This window comes from Bombina bombina, chromosome 4, assembly GCF_027579735.1.
Source record: "Bombina bombina isolate aBomBom1 chromosome 4, aBomBom1.pri, whole genome shotgun sequence".
Lineage (NCBI taxonomy): Eukaryota > Metazoa > Chordata > Amphibia > Anura > Bombinatoridae > Bombina > Bombina bombina.
Window position 1 is genome coordinate 253,645,168 of NC_069502.1, and position 15,211 is coordinate 253,660,378.

General features: G+C 38.0%; 1 protein-coding gene across 2 annotated transcripts in view; it reads right to left on the reverse strand.

The window, feature by feature from the left end:
- SEPTIN2 (septin 2) overlaps positions 1-15,211 on the reverse strand; it is a 126,269-nt gene that overhangs the window by 64,539 nt on the left and 46,519 nt on the right. For both annotated transcript variants that reach the window (XM_053709898.1, XM_053709897.1), the window contains exons 8-9: positions 9,140-9,241; positions 8,239-8,384 (exon numbers count right to left, since the gene is read on the reverse strand). In XM_053709898.1, coding sequence (XP_053565873.1) covers positions 8,239-8,384; positions 9,140-9,241 — 248 coding nt within the window. The remainder of the gene's footprint in view (positions 1-8,238; positions 8,385-9,139; positions 9,242-15,211) is intronic.

The following is a 15,211-nucleotide window of genomic DNA, read 5'->3' on the forward strand; positions in this document are numbered from 1 at the left end:
TACTATTGATGAAGGGGTTATTTTCCCAAATAAATTTATTCTCAAATGCATTGAGATATAAGTTAGCATACGATGGGGCAAACGTAGTCCCCATCGCTGTACCCCTAGTTTGAAGGTAACATTTATTTTGAAATATGAAATAGTATGAATTTCATCCTGCATCACAACTATTTCATATTTCAAAATAAATTTTACCTTCAAACTAGGGGTACAGCAATGGGGACTACGTTTGACCCATCGTATGCTAACTTATATGTCAATGCATTTGAGAATAAATTTATTTGGGAAAATAACCCCTTCATCAATAGTATACTACACTACGGCAGGTATATAGATATTATCATCCTTTGGGAGGGAGAGGTAGACCAAATTGAGGATTTCATGAATTATGTCAATCAAAATAATTTTAATCTAATATTTACCAAATCTTATTCTAAAACTCAAATCGAATTTTTAGACCTAGTTTTGTTTAAAGACACGGTATCCGGATTCACCTGTCAGCCAAGTCTGGTGCAGCATCACACGGCAATTACAACAAGCCGGCTGTGAGAACTATAAGAACTTCACCACCCACGCTCCTCCCAATTGCAGCTTTTATTTGTTGTTCTAGTGAGTGCATATATATCCGTGTGTATTATTTTGTTATTAAACGCTTCACTTGAGTCCTGCCTTTTGCGCCATTTCTTCTCTCCCTATATCTGCATGGAGGTTAAGACAAGCTGACTCCAATCTCAACCATGTCTGCTATGTTAGAGAAAGACGCATGGACACGGAGTATATTTGGAAACCGAGGAAAGTAACCTTTGTCTGAGGAACCAAAGAACTATTTGGAAAATTGATCCTCCAACCATGTTTTTGAAGAAACAACAATAGCCGATTAATGTGAAATTCTGCTAAAGGAAAAGACAGTTCTTGAACCAAGATATCATCCAGGTAAGGAAATACTACAATACCTGAGCTCTTATCCAGGGAACTGGGACAGACTGAAATGAAGCCTCTTGAAAGGTTTAATCTGCCCCCTACCAGAACTAATGGGTCAGGGACCACACCTTCATGCTGGTTTAAAAGAGGGGACAGATTTCTTACCCTGTTTAGACTTGTTGCAGTTAACATTGGGTCTCTAGATTGAACCAGAGGAACCTTGTTTTTGAACAGAGTCAGCTTTCTGTTCTTTATTCTGACAAAAGGAACTAAAACGATTAAAAAGCTTTGGATTTTCCTTTAGACTTACTGTCTTGAGGAAGAATAACTCCTTTACCTCTAGTAATAGTAGAAATAATAGAATCTAAATCAGACCCAAAATAAGTTATTTCCTTGAAAAGAAAGACAATCTAGATGTAGCCACTATATCAGCATTCCAGGATTTAAGCCACAAGACCCTCCTAGCAAGAATGGCTAAAGACATGCTTTTGACATTAAATTTTCATAATATCAAACACAGCATCACAAATAAAAAAAATTGGCACTCTGAAGCAAACACAATACATTTGCACAAAAAGGGTGATCAGAAAATTGCTCTAAAAGTCTAGACAACCAGTAAGTAGAAGCAGCAGCCACATCAGCAATAGAAATAGCTGGCCTGAGAATATAACCAGCATGTAAAAAAGGCCCTTCTATGAAAGGATTCCAACTTTCTTTCTAAAAGGTCCTTAAAAGAAGTACTGTCTTCCAAATGAAGTGGAAATGGTCCCATCCACCTTGGGAACTGTATCCCATAACTTTAGATTAGCAGTAGGAAAAGGATATAACTTTTCAAACTTTGCAGAAGAATTAAAATAAACACCTGGCTTAGACCATTACCTAGCAATCATGTCGAGACCGCATCAGAGACTGTCAAAGAGAGAGAGTAAGATTATTCTGAAAAATTGACCAGTGACACTGCCATTCCCTGCCGGAAAAAAAAACTTCAAATGCACCCAAGGAGTGCCTTTTTTTGCCTGCCCAACAACATTGAATACAACTCATTTTTCTAGCCTGCAATAAAAAAATTCAAGTTTGTAAAAATTATATTCCTATATGCAATGCAATATACACAATGCAAAAGAAACAGAACAACAGGGTTATCCACAGAAAACTTTGCCAGCTGGGTGGTATTATAAAGTAGCTGGGTTGGGCAGTGTAATACTTTGCAATATTATACAATTTTCTGTTATTTATAGATGTTACTTAAGATATCCAATAAAATATAAAATTGGCTTAATTATAATTTGTGTGAAAAACACTGAAACATATAACATTAGCTAATTTTAGACTAACCAGGTAGTCAGTCAAATAAGTTGGGTGGGGTGCCCATTAAATAAGGTCCTGGGGAGAACACTGACTGTAACTGACCTACGGGGCTTCAACAGAATATTTTGCATTTTGCAAGGAAAATCACAGACCCAGATATCTCTAAGGGCAGACTCAGTGCAAACAAGCTTTTACTGCATCTTGTCCTGTGTCTTAACTTTTACTGACTACTAAATACATCGTTATTAAAGGGCCATAATACCCAAATGTCTAAACACTTGAAAGTAATGCAGCATAGCTGTAAAAAGCTGACAGGAAAATATCACCTGAACATATCTATGTAAAAAAGAAAGATATTTTACCTAAAAAATTCCTCAGTAGCCACATCACATTGTGAAGGACTTCTAAGCAGCAAATTAGTATGTCTGTCCCGGGACATCAGAAGGAGTGAGCTTACGTGCACTCATCTTATTTCCCTATTCAGCTTAAAGGTACATGAAACCCAATTTTTTTCTTTCATGATTCAGATAGAGAATACAATTTTAAACAACTTTCTAATTTACTTCTATTATCTAATCGGTGTCAATCTCTTGGTATCATTTGTTGAAGGAGCAGCAATGCACTACTAGTTTCTAACTGAACAAATGGGTGAGCCAATCACAATAAAATATATATATGCAGCCACCAATCAACAGCTAGAACCTAGGTTCTCTGCTGCTCGTGGACTTGCCTAGATAAACCTTTCAGCAAATGATAACAAGAGAAGGAAGCAAATTTAATAATAGAAGTAAATTGGAAAGTTGTTTAGAATTGTATTTTCTATCTGAATCATGAAAACATTTTTTGGGTTTCATGTCCCTTTAAGGAAGTTTACAATGATATCTCATGAGAGTTAAGTCAAATCTCATGAGATCACAGTAAGAGAGTTCATGACCTCAGCACTGTTGATGCTGATTGGCTGCTGTTCATTTCTTCATTTTTATTTTTTTTACCTGCAACTGGGCAGTAACTGAAATATAACTTTTTACACAGAACTTACTCTGCTGAGCTGAGGAGATTGTGAGGTAAAATAACTTCCTTTTTTTACATAGAGATACTCAGGTGATATTTTCATGTCAGCTTTTACAGTTATAATGCATCATTTTCTAGTGATTTAGCATATGAGTATTTTGTCCCTTTAAACTCTATTTTTTTTTAAATGACAATGGAGCAAATTATTTACACTAAGCTATGAAGAAAAAAAAAAATCTTAATTTAAATGTTCCAAGAAAAAAGTCAACATTGTTATTGTTTAAAAAGATAGATAACGCCTTTATTACCCATTCCCCAGCTTTGCACAACCAACGTTGTTATAATAATATACTTTATAACATTTAAACCTCTAAATTTCTGCCTGTTTGTGAGTCACTACAGACAGGCTCTTATCACATGCTTTTTTATAAGCTTTTCACAACAAGAGACTGCTAATTCATGTGGGCCATATAGATAATACTGTGCTCTCTCCTGTGGAGTTGTGCATGACACTGCACTAACTGGCTAAAATGTAAGTCAATAGATAATAAATAGCCATGTTATCAAGGGGCTGTCAAGAGAGGCTTAGATACAAGGTAATAACAGAGGTTAAAAAGTATATTAATATAACCATGTTGGCTGTGCAAAACTGGGGAATGGGTAATAAAAGGTTTATCTATATTTTAAACAATTTTTTTTTTTTTTTAGTAGACTGTCCCTTTAACCGTTTGTTTTTGAAGGCTATTCTTACAAATCATGCCGCTCACAGGCTTACACAGCTCTTCCTAGTTCAACGGAAGTGAAATGCAGAGAAAACAACAAATCCAACACTGCAGCGAGGTGCATGCCATAGTGGCTTAGCTTGTTGCAAATACAATGTGATGCAAAAATCAATGCGCTTGCCCTCTGGAGACAAACTAGTTAAATAACTTTTTGAAAAAAATGAAAAAAGATAATACACCAGGATAAACTAGTCTTATGTCCCTTCTAGTATGCTTTTCCACAATTTATTTCCAAGAAAAAATTTTTAACACAGTTATTACACAATGCCTGGTATTCATCTAACAGTCATGTGCAACAAAAGCGTAGCAAGATCAAGAAAGTAGCTTGAAGCAACAAGAAACATATACAAACTAAAAATAGATGCTTAGTAGGAATATAATATAATATATATATATATATATATATATATATATATATATATATATATATACATACATACATACATATATACATATATACATACACACACAGGTAGCCCTCAGTTTACCCCGGGGTTAGTTTCCAGAAGGAATGGTTGTAAATCGAAACCGTTGTAAATTGAAACCCAGTTTATAATGTAAGTCAATGGGAAATGATGGTGATAGGTTCCAGGCCCCTCTCAAAATTGTCATAAGTTACACCTAATATATTATTTTAAAAGCTTTGAAATGCAGACTTTAAATGCTAGACAGCATAATAAACCTAATAAAATAATCACACAACACAGACTTCACTTGCATTTTTCTGCAAACCGTTCTTTCTATGCATTCCAATCTATAACTGAGTTATAGACAGGAAGATCTTGTTCCTTTGAAATCTGCTCAATAGCTCAGGTCTGGTTAAACTGATTAATTTCAGCTTGCTTGGCTTTTCTGCAACACAAGCAGACAGCTCCACCTGCTGGCTATTTTAATAAATGCACTGCTTCTCAATGCTTTTCAATAGCAGTCACATGACTGGGGAAAAAAGGTTGTTATTCTGAAACTATGTAAATTGAACCGTTGTAAAACGAGGGCCACCTGTGTATGTGTGTGTATATATATATATATGTGTGTGTATATATATATATGTGTGTGTATATATATATATGTGTGTGTATATATATATATATATATATATATATATATATGTATATATATATATATATATATATATATATATATATATATATATATATATATATATATGTGTGTGTGTGTGTGTGTGTGTGTGAGTGTGTGTGAGTGTGTGTGTGTATATATATATATATATATATATATATATATATATATATATATATATATATATATATATATACACACACAGTATATATATATATATATATATATATATATATATATATATATATATATATATATATAAATTTTTTTTTTATTTTTTTTTTCATATTCCTACTTATTATTTTCTGTAAGTAAAGTATGTCAGTGGCCCTTTAAACCTGCTTTTAATGATTGCAGCTAATATAAGGAATCAGTCAGTCAAACAGGACATCATTACTTACTGATTGGAAGAGTCTGAAACAATGGGCCAGATCCCCATATTTCTCTTATGAAAGAACAGGAAAAGCTTGTTTCAGAGGATTGTTTGGATCTGAAAATACTGCAACTAAGGCAGCCTTTGTGTACAATTCACAAACCTCACCATTTTGTGGGTCTCTTTTTGAGCTCTGTTGCTTAGGTCTTTCAGTACAGAGTGTTAGTACTATATCCAGGCAACAGAACGGCCTACAGCACTGGGAAATAACTCCCCACATATGCATCTGGCAAACAAAGTAAAAAAATCTAGATACCAGGAAAAATAGACAGAGAATACCTGAACACAACAATGCAAATTATAGAGGCAGAAAACACCTTGAGATTGTAATCTAAATAGTTTGTTATGCATAGTAAAATGACTTTGCAATATACTTTCATTATTAATTATCCCCCATCATTTTCATGTAATTTAAGCATTTTCCAATTCAAAGAAGACAAAGTGCACATAGCCGGCTTCACAAGTTTAACCCTACCATGTTTGTCTTATGCGGTGGGGGGGGGGGTGTTAAACATACCAATATCTGTTTCATTGAAAAAAAAACACAACAACAAAAAAACAGTGCGTATATACTATAGAAATCATTGCAATATGCATTATTCTTCTTCATTTTAAAATAATTTTACCTTTTATTTATATTTAATTTATGCAGCGTCCATTACTTGCTGTCACAGTCCTACAAAAGGGGTCTCTACAGAAAGGTTTATCTAGCTTAATGTTATAAATCTTCTAAAGTAACTTGAGCTAGTTTACTATTCAGATAATGCAATATAGATAGTAAGTCTTTTTTGTACATGCTTAGAAGAGGCAGAATGCAACTTAAAGGGACATGAAACCCAAAATAATTATTTCAGGATTTAGGTAGAACATACAAATTTAAACAAGTTTCTAGTTTTCTTCTATTATCAAAATTTTCTTCATTCTCTTGGTATCATTTGTTGAACGAGCAGCAATGCACTACTGGTTACTAACTGAACACATAGGTAAGCCAATGACAATTGGTATATATATGCAGCCACCAATCAGCAGCTAGAACCTAGCTTTCTTTGCTGCTCCTGAGCTTACCTAGATGAACCTTTCAGCAAATGATAACAAGAGAATGAAGCAAATTAAATAGACATAAATTAGAAAGTTGTTTAAAATTGTATGCTCTGTTTAAATCTTAAAATGTATAATTATGACTTTACTGTCCCCTTTAAGTTCAAAAGAAGTCTCCTCTCTAATCTCCCTAAGGGCAGAGGCTACAATAAGACATTTCAATGCTCATTTTAAAAAGTTATTTGTTGGTGGTTGTTTTTTTTTTTTTTTTACACAATCTGTTCCGTTTTATGTTTAATTGAATTAAGATATTTATTTTTACTAAAAGGAGCAGTAAAGTCAAAGCTAATCTGTGCTGACTCATAAATAACTCCACGGGAGTGAGCACACTGTTAGATGAACTAGTGCTGTCTAGCTGTAAAAAATTGTCAAAATACACCGCGATAAGAGGCAGCCTTCAAGGGCTTAGAAATTAGCATATAAGTCTACTAGGTTTAGCTTTCAACAAATACCACCAAGATAGCAAAGCAAATTTGATGATAAAAGTAAATTGGAAAGTTGTTTAAAATTGCATGCCCTACCTGATTCATGAAAGTTTAATTTGGAGTAGACTGTGCCTTTAAACAAACTTTCAAAAATAATTCCATTATCAAAAATGTTATTTGGAATCTGCCAGAAAATATTCTACTTACTCATTTTACATTCAATTCATGTGTTATTAAATTCTCTTTTTATTGTGTGTTTGTCAATTATACTATATTTAGTGGTTCTGAATTAAAGGGACAGTCTAGTCAAAAATATACTTTCATGAATCAGATAGGGCATGCAATTTGAAACAACTTTCCAATTTACTTTTATCATCGAATTGTATTTATTCCCTTGTTAATTTTTGTTGAAAGCTAAACCTACCCCTAGTTTTGAAAGCTTCAAGCGCTCCCTAAAGACTCTACTGTTCAGGGATGCATACAACCTACACTAACCTTTCTTTATACCATTTCCTCTCTGCCATTGCTATCCCCTGAACCCCTTAGCATGTAAGCCTAAGAGTCCAGCTGTTTGTAGATCACCTTCTTAAGAGCTGACTACAACAGTGTGACTCTTGGCAGGACCCTCTACACATTTGATCCCTATAAATGTTTTGTTGTACTACGCATTTGTTTATAACGTTGCAGAATCTGTTGGCGCTCTACAAATAATCGATAATAAAAAAAAACTAGGTAGGCTCATATGCTAATCTTATCTGAATGCATTTGGACAGTTTTTCACAGCTAGACAGCACTAGTTCATGTGTTCCATATAGATAACATTGTGCTCCCTCCCATGGATTTACCTAGGAGTCAGCTGTGATTGGCTAAAATGCAAGTCTGTCAAAAGAACCGAAATAAGGGAGCAGTCTGCAGAGGCTTAGATGCAAGACAATCAGAGAGATAAAAAGTATATTGACATAACCCTCGATATAACCCTGCTGGTTATGCAAAACTGTGGAATGGGTAATTAAGTTATTATATATATTTTTAAACAATAACAATTCTGGACTAGACTGTCCCTTTAACTTACATGTAAGGAGTGACACTAACAAATTAGAGTTTTAATGCCTGCATCCTAGTAAATGTTCTAAAAAAACAAAAAAAAAACATAATACATTAGAAGAACAGCTCAACTTACATTAACATAGTTCTCAGCTTCAAGAAATCGTTGTGCTCAGGATTCTCCACCTCCACCACACCCCAGGGGTAAAGGCGACCACGGACTTTTTTACCTTTGGCCTCAATGAGCTGGTTTGATCCAACAACAGAAAAAGGGATGCTGGCCTGAAAGAAGTAAATGAGGTAAGCAAATCAAGCTAAAAAAGAGGCCCGATCATAGCAAGGTTTGCTCCTGTCATATGCAATAGTATCTTTACAGGTAATACTAAGTAAGCAGTACCTGCCATTGTCATCTTAAGACCTACTAATGTGATATGAAATGTACAAAATGGAAGAGGTTTTAAGATATAAAATGCCATCATAATGCCAAGTAAAAATAGTCTTTGGAGGAGAAATCTACAAAAATTATAATTAAGTACACTTTAGATAGGCACATTAACAACTAGAGTATTATATAACTGCATATAGTGCACACTCTTACAAGTAGCAAAACATAATGGGTCATTTTATTAGAGCAACAATAAAGACACACGTTTTTCTCTCTCTTTAGCCTGGTACTTAGAAGCACATTCTAAGGGCATCAGACATGCAGTGCAATGTATTTGAATTACCATTAGAAGCACCAGTGCCACATGTAACGACCAATCATATAGCCTAAAGCCATACTGCCAGCTGGTCATGTGCATGTTAAAAGTTATTACTTTAGCAATTATAATTAATAAAAAAAAATACTTTTGCAAAACAACTTCTACTAATGTTTCAAACGAATAGCAGTGCATTTCAAATATCCGTACAATATCCCTTTAAATTGTTGTATGTGTTATGGGTTTCTCTGGGTCAGAAGGTCAGCATAAAATCACATATTACTGAGCAAACAATACACAGTATTCCCACAGTAAATATAGGCAAGTCATACTCACCTTCAGGAGTCTTGTTTGCTCTTTAAAGTCCTCATCCTCATCTGACTCTGCGTCTGGCAGCTGATAGATCTTAATTCCATGTTCTTCAATTTCATCTAATATCTGCAACAAAGGCAGCAATGATATATTAGAAGAAAACAATATCCGGTTTAAAATCAAATTTACTATAAAGCTTATGAAAGAGTAACATTAAAATGTTACAAATATTTTTGAAACAAAAAGTTACATAAAAGCAGTATACGGTATATATATATATATATATATATATATATATATATTTTTTTTTTTAAATAGCAGTAATTTCTACGTGAAATGTTTAATCAATTTAAACAAATGTCCAATCCCACTGTACCTCCAAACTACTACTTTCTTCAAAATAATTAAAATTGTATTTATGGGTCTGTTGAGAAAAATACAGAAAATCATGTTTTAAATTGAGTCTTACTGACTAGTGACTTAAATTTTGATTTAAATCAAATACACCCTGATTAGGTTTACTGTGGCAAACACCAAACCCAAATGTTCAAGTGGAAAGTTTCTGGAAATCTATAATTTTGTAAAACAACAAAAAACATTATCTAATTTGTATGTGTGTATTAGGACGTATATTTGTGTGTGAATTCTTGATTAGGTTTATTTTTTTTATAGGTGTAGCTTATTAGCCCATCATTTTAATAAAACCAGGAGCAAGGTTCTATAATCCTTAAAGGGACAGAAAACCCAAATGTTTTTCTTTCATGATTGAGAATGCAATTTTAAGCAACTTTCTAATTTACTGCTATTATAATTTTTTCTTCGCTCTCTTGCTATCTTTATTTGAAAAAGCAGGGATGTAAGCATAGGAGTCGGCTCATTTTTGGTTCAGCACCTGGGTAGCGCTTGCTGATTGGTGGCTACATTTAGATACCAAACAGCAGGCACTACCTAGGTGCTGAACCAAAGAAGAGCTGGCTAGTAAGCTTACATCCCTGCTTTTTCAAATAAAGATAGCAAGAGAACGAAGAAGAAAAATAGGATTAAATTAGACAGTTGCTTAAAATTGCCTGCTCTATCTGAATCATGAAAAAAAAACAAAAAAAAAAATTAATTTATGCTTACCTGATAAATTTCTTTCTTTTGCGATGTACCGAGTCCACGGATTCATCCTAACTTGTGGGATATTGTCCTTCCCGCAGGAAGTAGCAAAGAGAGCACCACAGCAGAGCTGTCTATATAGCTCCCCCTTAACTCCACCCCCCCAGTCATTCGACCGAAGGCCAAGGAAGAAAAGGAGAAACTATAAGGTGCAGAGATGACTGAAGTTTATATAAAAAAAATACTATCTGTCTTGAATAGACAGGGCGGGCAATGGACTCGGTACATTGCAAAAGCAAGAAATTTATCAGGTAAGCATAAATTCTGTTTTCTTTTGCAAGATGTACCGAGTCCACGGATTCATCCTAACTTGTGGGATACCAATACCAAAGCTTTAGGACACGGATGAAGGGAGGGACAAGACAGGAACCTAAACGGAAGGCACCACTGCTTGCAAAACCTCTCTCCCAAAAATAGCCTCCGAAGAACCAAAAGTATCAAATTTGTAAAATTTGGAAAAGGTATGAAGCGAAGACCAAGTCACAGCCTTACAAATCTGTTTAACAGAAGCATCATTTTTAAAAGCCCATGTGTATAATTGCACCCGACTATAGGTGACACTAGTTATAATATGACCACTAGAGGAAAGTAAGACCAGAGTATATAAGTAAATCAGAACCGCAACCCCCGACCTTACACAGAAGCAGCTCACTAACACAGATTTAGCTACCTATCACTTTCTCATCTCTATAAGGCTGTCCACCCAGCCAGAAAATCATATCCCCTCTTTGACTAGGACCTACACTATAAGCCAGATACTTCTACAGCCCTAGTTGACGGATATCTAATACCTCTTATTAAGGAGTCACTTGGTCAGATGACAGAGCACATTCCCCCTCTGGTTCGATAGTTTAATTATATGTTCTTGTTTATTACTGTTTAACATGTTACATATCAATTTAAGTATGTTACGTTATATTTATGTTATATTATAAAAGAAATATTGTTATTGGGTTTGGCGGAGGCAATGGCTGACCTCTGCGCATCTCCGCCCAACAAAAATAGTTGTGCCCCCCTGATAGACATCAGGAGTGACACTCATTGCGAAAGTGATTCTTTGACACTTTATTTTCCTTCACCCTCTCATTACTCTTTCATAAGAGTAATATCCAGGACACCCGATTTCTTGACTATAGCAGACACCACAGCTTGACAGACTGCCGTTCCTGGCTCCTCGATAGCAGCCCCCATATTCCCTTCACCCTCCATTAAGGTTGTACCCTTCCCTTTGTCCTTAACTGACCCTAGTAATGGCACCGATCAGAATAGCTACTCTCAATGCGCAGGGACTCAATTCCCCTACGAAGAGGAAACTCTTGCTAAATTACATCCGTACACACAAGATCCACATTCTGTTCCTCCAGGAGACACATTGGTCAGGAGAAACTAATACCATTAAGGGCACGCGACATTACCCTATCTGCGAAATTGCCTCTAATAACACAGGGAAGACACGAGGAGTGGCAATTCTGCTCAGTAGAGATTTAACCTACACACTAGAGCACATTGAGAAAGATACAGAAGGTAGATTCCTCATACTAATCTGTAAACTTAATGGCATTCAATACACCCTAGCCTCAGTATAGGCACCGAATACAAAGCAGATCCCCTTTGTAAGGCAGTTCCTAGCCAGGGTAGACCAACTTAAGAGAGGCCACCTAATCATTGGTGGGGACCTCAACATGGTATGGGACCCACATAGAGATAAGAGATCCCCCCTCACCACTCACTCAGATAGAAATATCTCGTCAACCTCTAATGCCTTCAGAAAACTCATGTTCCAGCATAGTCTATACGATGCATGGAGGTGTCTAGCCCCTACCATTACAGATTTCACACACTATTCCAAAGCACACAATTCCTCTTCGAGGATCGACTTTGTCTTATGTGACTCCTGGTCCTTAGATAAGATGACAAATCCGACTATCCAACCATGCACATGGTCAGACCACGACATGGTCTATTTAGACTTCTCTGAATTACAGACCTTGACTAGTAGACCCCCTTGGAAACTCCCCGATCAACTATTGACTGAGAGAGAGGTGCCCTCACTTCTCAGGGAATTAACTGACTTTCTGACACATAATGACACAGGCTCCACTGACCTAGATATGGTCTGGGCAGCCCTTAAGGCATTCTTGAGAGGATACTTCATCAAGACGTTAGCTCACCGTCGTAAGACAGGATACCAATCCTTAGCCAAGCTCTATGGAGAGCTTTATTTTCTAGAGACTACTAACAAATCATGTCCCGAATCCCTATTAGCCCAACAGATAGGCTGCATTAGAGATGAAATTGCCAGAAGAGAAACCTTGCGAGTACAGGACAGTCTACATAGACTTAAACAGCTATACTATTACAAAGGCAATAGGGCAGACAGGCTGTTAGCCAATAAACTCAGAAAGCGCACGCAGCAGAGTAGGATAGCCTCTATCACAACTCAGAAGGGACCAGTCCACTCCCCCAAAGCAATAGGAGTAGCCTTCGCGGAATACTACTCCTCCCTCTATAACATCGCGTCAGCTGAGCTGACGACTAAAGCCACTCCAGATGACATCCGTCAGTTCCTGGAGGGACTAGACCTACCTATGCTGACAGCTGATGCCAAGACCGCACTAGCAGAGCAGTTTACATTGAGGGAGGTCAGCATGGCCATAGCTGACTTAGCACCCCACAAAGCCCCGGGACCAGATGGCTTCACTGTCGCCTTCTTTCAGACCCTTAGTCCCTCACTCCATTTTTGCTTCGTCTCTTCAATAGAGTGGCCCAACGTGGTGAGTTCCTTCCGGAATTTCTGGAGGCTAACATCACTACGATCCACAAAGAGGGCAAGGACCCATCGCTGTGCTCTAGCTATAGGCCCATCTCCCTCATAAATGTTGACGCCAAGATCCTCGCCAACAGACTGAGCACACACCTCCAGACACTAATACACTTAGACCAAGTAGGTTTTGTCCTCAATAGACAGGGCTCTGATAATACGCGCCGTCTCTTGAACATATATTCAGAGGTAGCGGATCTGGGCCTACCCATGCTCACTCTGTCACTCGACGCTGAAAAGGCGTTTGACAGAGTGAGATGGGACTATTTAACTCAGACCCTGATGGCATTTGGGATCCCTAATGCTTATATCAAAGCTACCATGGCACTTTACTCATCCCCCACAGCTGTGGTGAGGGGCTTGGGTTTCTGCTCCCCCACGATACGGATAACGAACGGGACAAGACAGGGGTGCCCCCTGTCCCCCCTACTGTTCGTGCTGGCAATCGAACCGCTAGGCGCAGCCATCAGGAAGTGCCCCGAAATACAGGGACTCCAGCTCCATGACACCATTCAGAAACTAGCTCTATTCGCGGATGACCTTACGGTCTTCCTCACGGAGCCTCTAGATTCTCTCCCTCCACTGTTCCGCCTACTGCAGAAATTTGGCGAACTCTCATATTACAAAATAAATGTTAGTAAAACTGAGGTGTATTCCCTCAACCTCCCTTTTGAAGAGGAACGCAGTATTCGGCTCCTTTATCCTTTCAACTGGTCCAGAAAGGGCATTAAACATCTAGGAGTATTTCTATCCCATTCCAAACGGATCACTATAAGAGAAAACTATGAGAAATTACTGAGAGAGATCACATTCGAATTGAATACCAATAGGTATGGCGAGATCTCATGGTTTGGCAGAATAGCGGCTCTCAAAATGATGGTCTTGCCCAGACTCACATACGCGTTCCGATGTATTCCCATCCCAATTCCGGTATCTTTGATCCGGAAGTTCCAGACTCTCTTTAATGCCTACACTTGGCGTGACAAGAGACCACGAGTCGCAGCCCACATACTGCAAGCTCCCATAGAGAGAGGAGGTGTGGGCCTCCCTAACGTGAGGAAATACCATGAGGCAGCAATGGTCACCCACGCCTCAGCGTGGGGTAACGACCTCCCAGAGACCAGATGGAAGGAGCTAGAACGGGCATCCTTGCCGGCACTGATGGAACTGGAGGACCTTCTGTGGCTCCCTCCACATTGGCGGACAAAAATTTGCATTCCTAATAACATAGTTAAGGGGTGCCAGGAGACCTGGCTGAAATTGAGACACAACAGACTCATAGCCCCACACCCCTCACCCACACATTCTATCAGAGGCCTCCTTGTGGGTTTGCCTGATATCCCTGCCAACTCATGGTCTGCCATGGAAGTGATCTCTCTGACAGACTTCTATGATAATAAGAAGCTAAAAACCCATGCGGCCATGTTGGCCCTACCCTCTGTAACCCCGAGGTTCCATTTTACACTTCTACGCCTTCGAGCGCTAATGCGTTCTTGGGGCTTTCTAGAAGATGCGTTGAGAGATCCTACCCCATGGGAATTACGCTGGAAGGCCAATCTTCAACTCCACAAACCTCTCTCGGTACATTATCAGTGCCTACTGGGAGACCCTGTCCCTTCCAAAACTATCCACATGGAGGCCTGGGAGAGAGATCTACAACTTAACTACCCACTGGAGGCTTGGGAGGAAGCAATTTGTATCACTAAAAAGGCCACCCATTGTGTCACCCTGTATGAGCTTTATTTTAAGATAATTACAAGATGGCATTTAGTACCTACTAAACTGCAGAGACTCTACCCCGATCACTCTCCCATGTGCTGGCGAGAGTGTGGAGAGAGGGGCACCCCGACACACATTTGGTGGTCATGCCCAAAATTGTCAGGTCTCTGGAAAAGGGTGGAAGCCCTATGTAAGGACCTTGAGCTGGTGGAAACAGTCAGCCCGGCCTTGGCGATTCTACATTTGGGAGTGGACCTGCTCCCTAGAGCTAAACGAAACCTACTAATATACATCCTCATCTCCACCAAACTACTTGTAGCCAGAAACTGGAAGAAAAGCCAACCCGCCAGATGGCAGGGAGTAGTAGACTGTATGAATTACATTAGAAGTATGGAAAA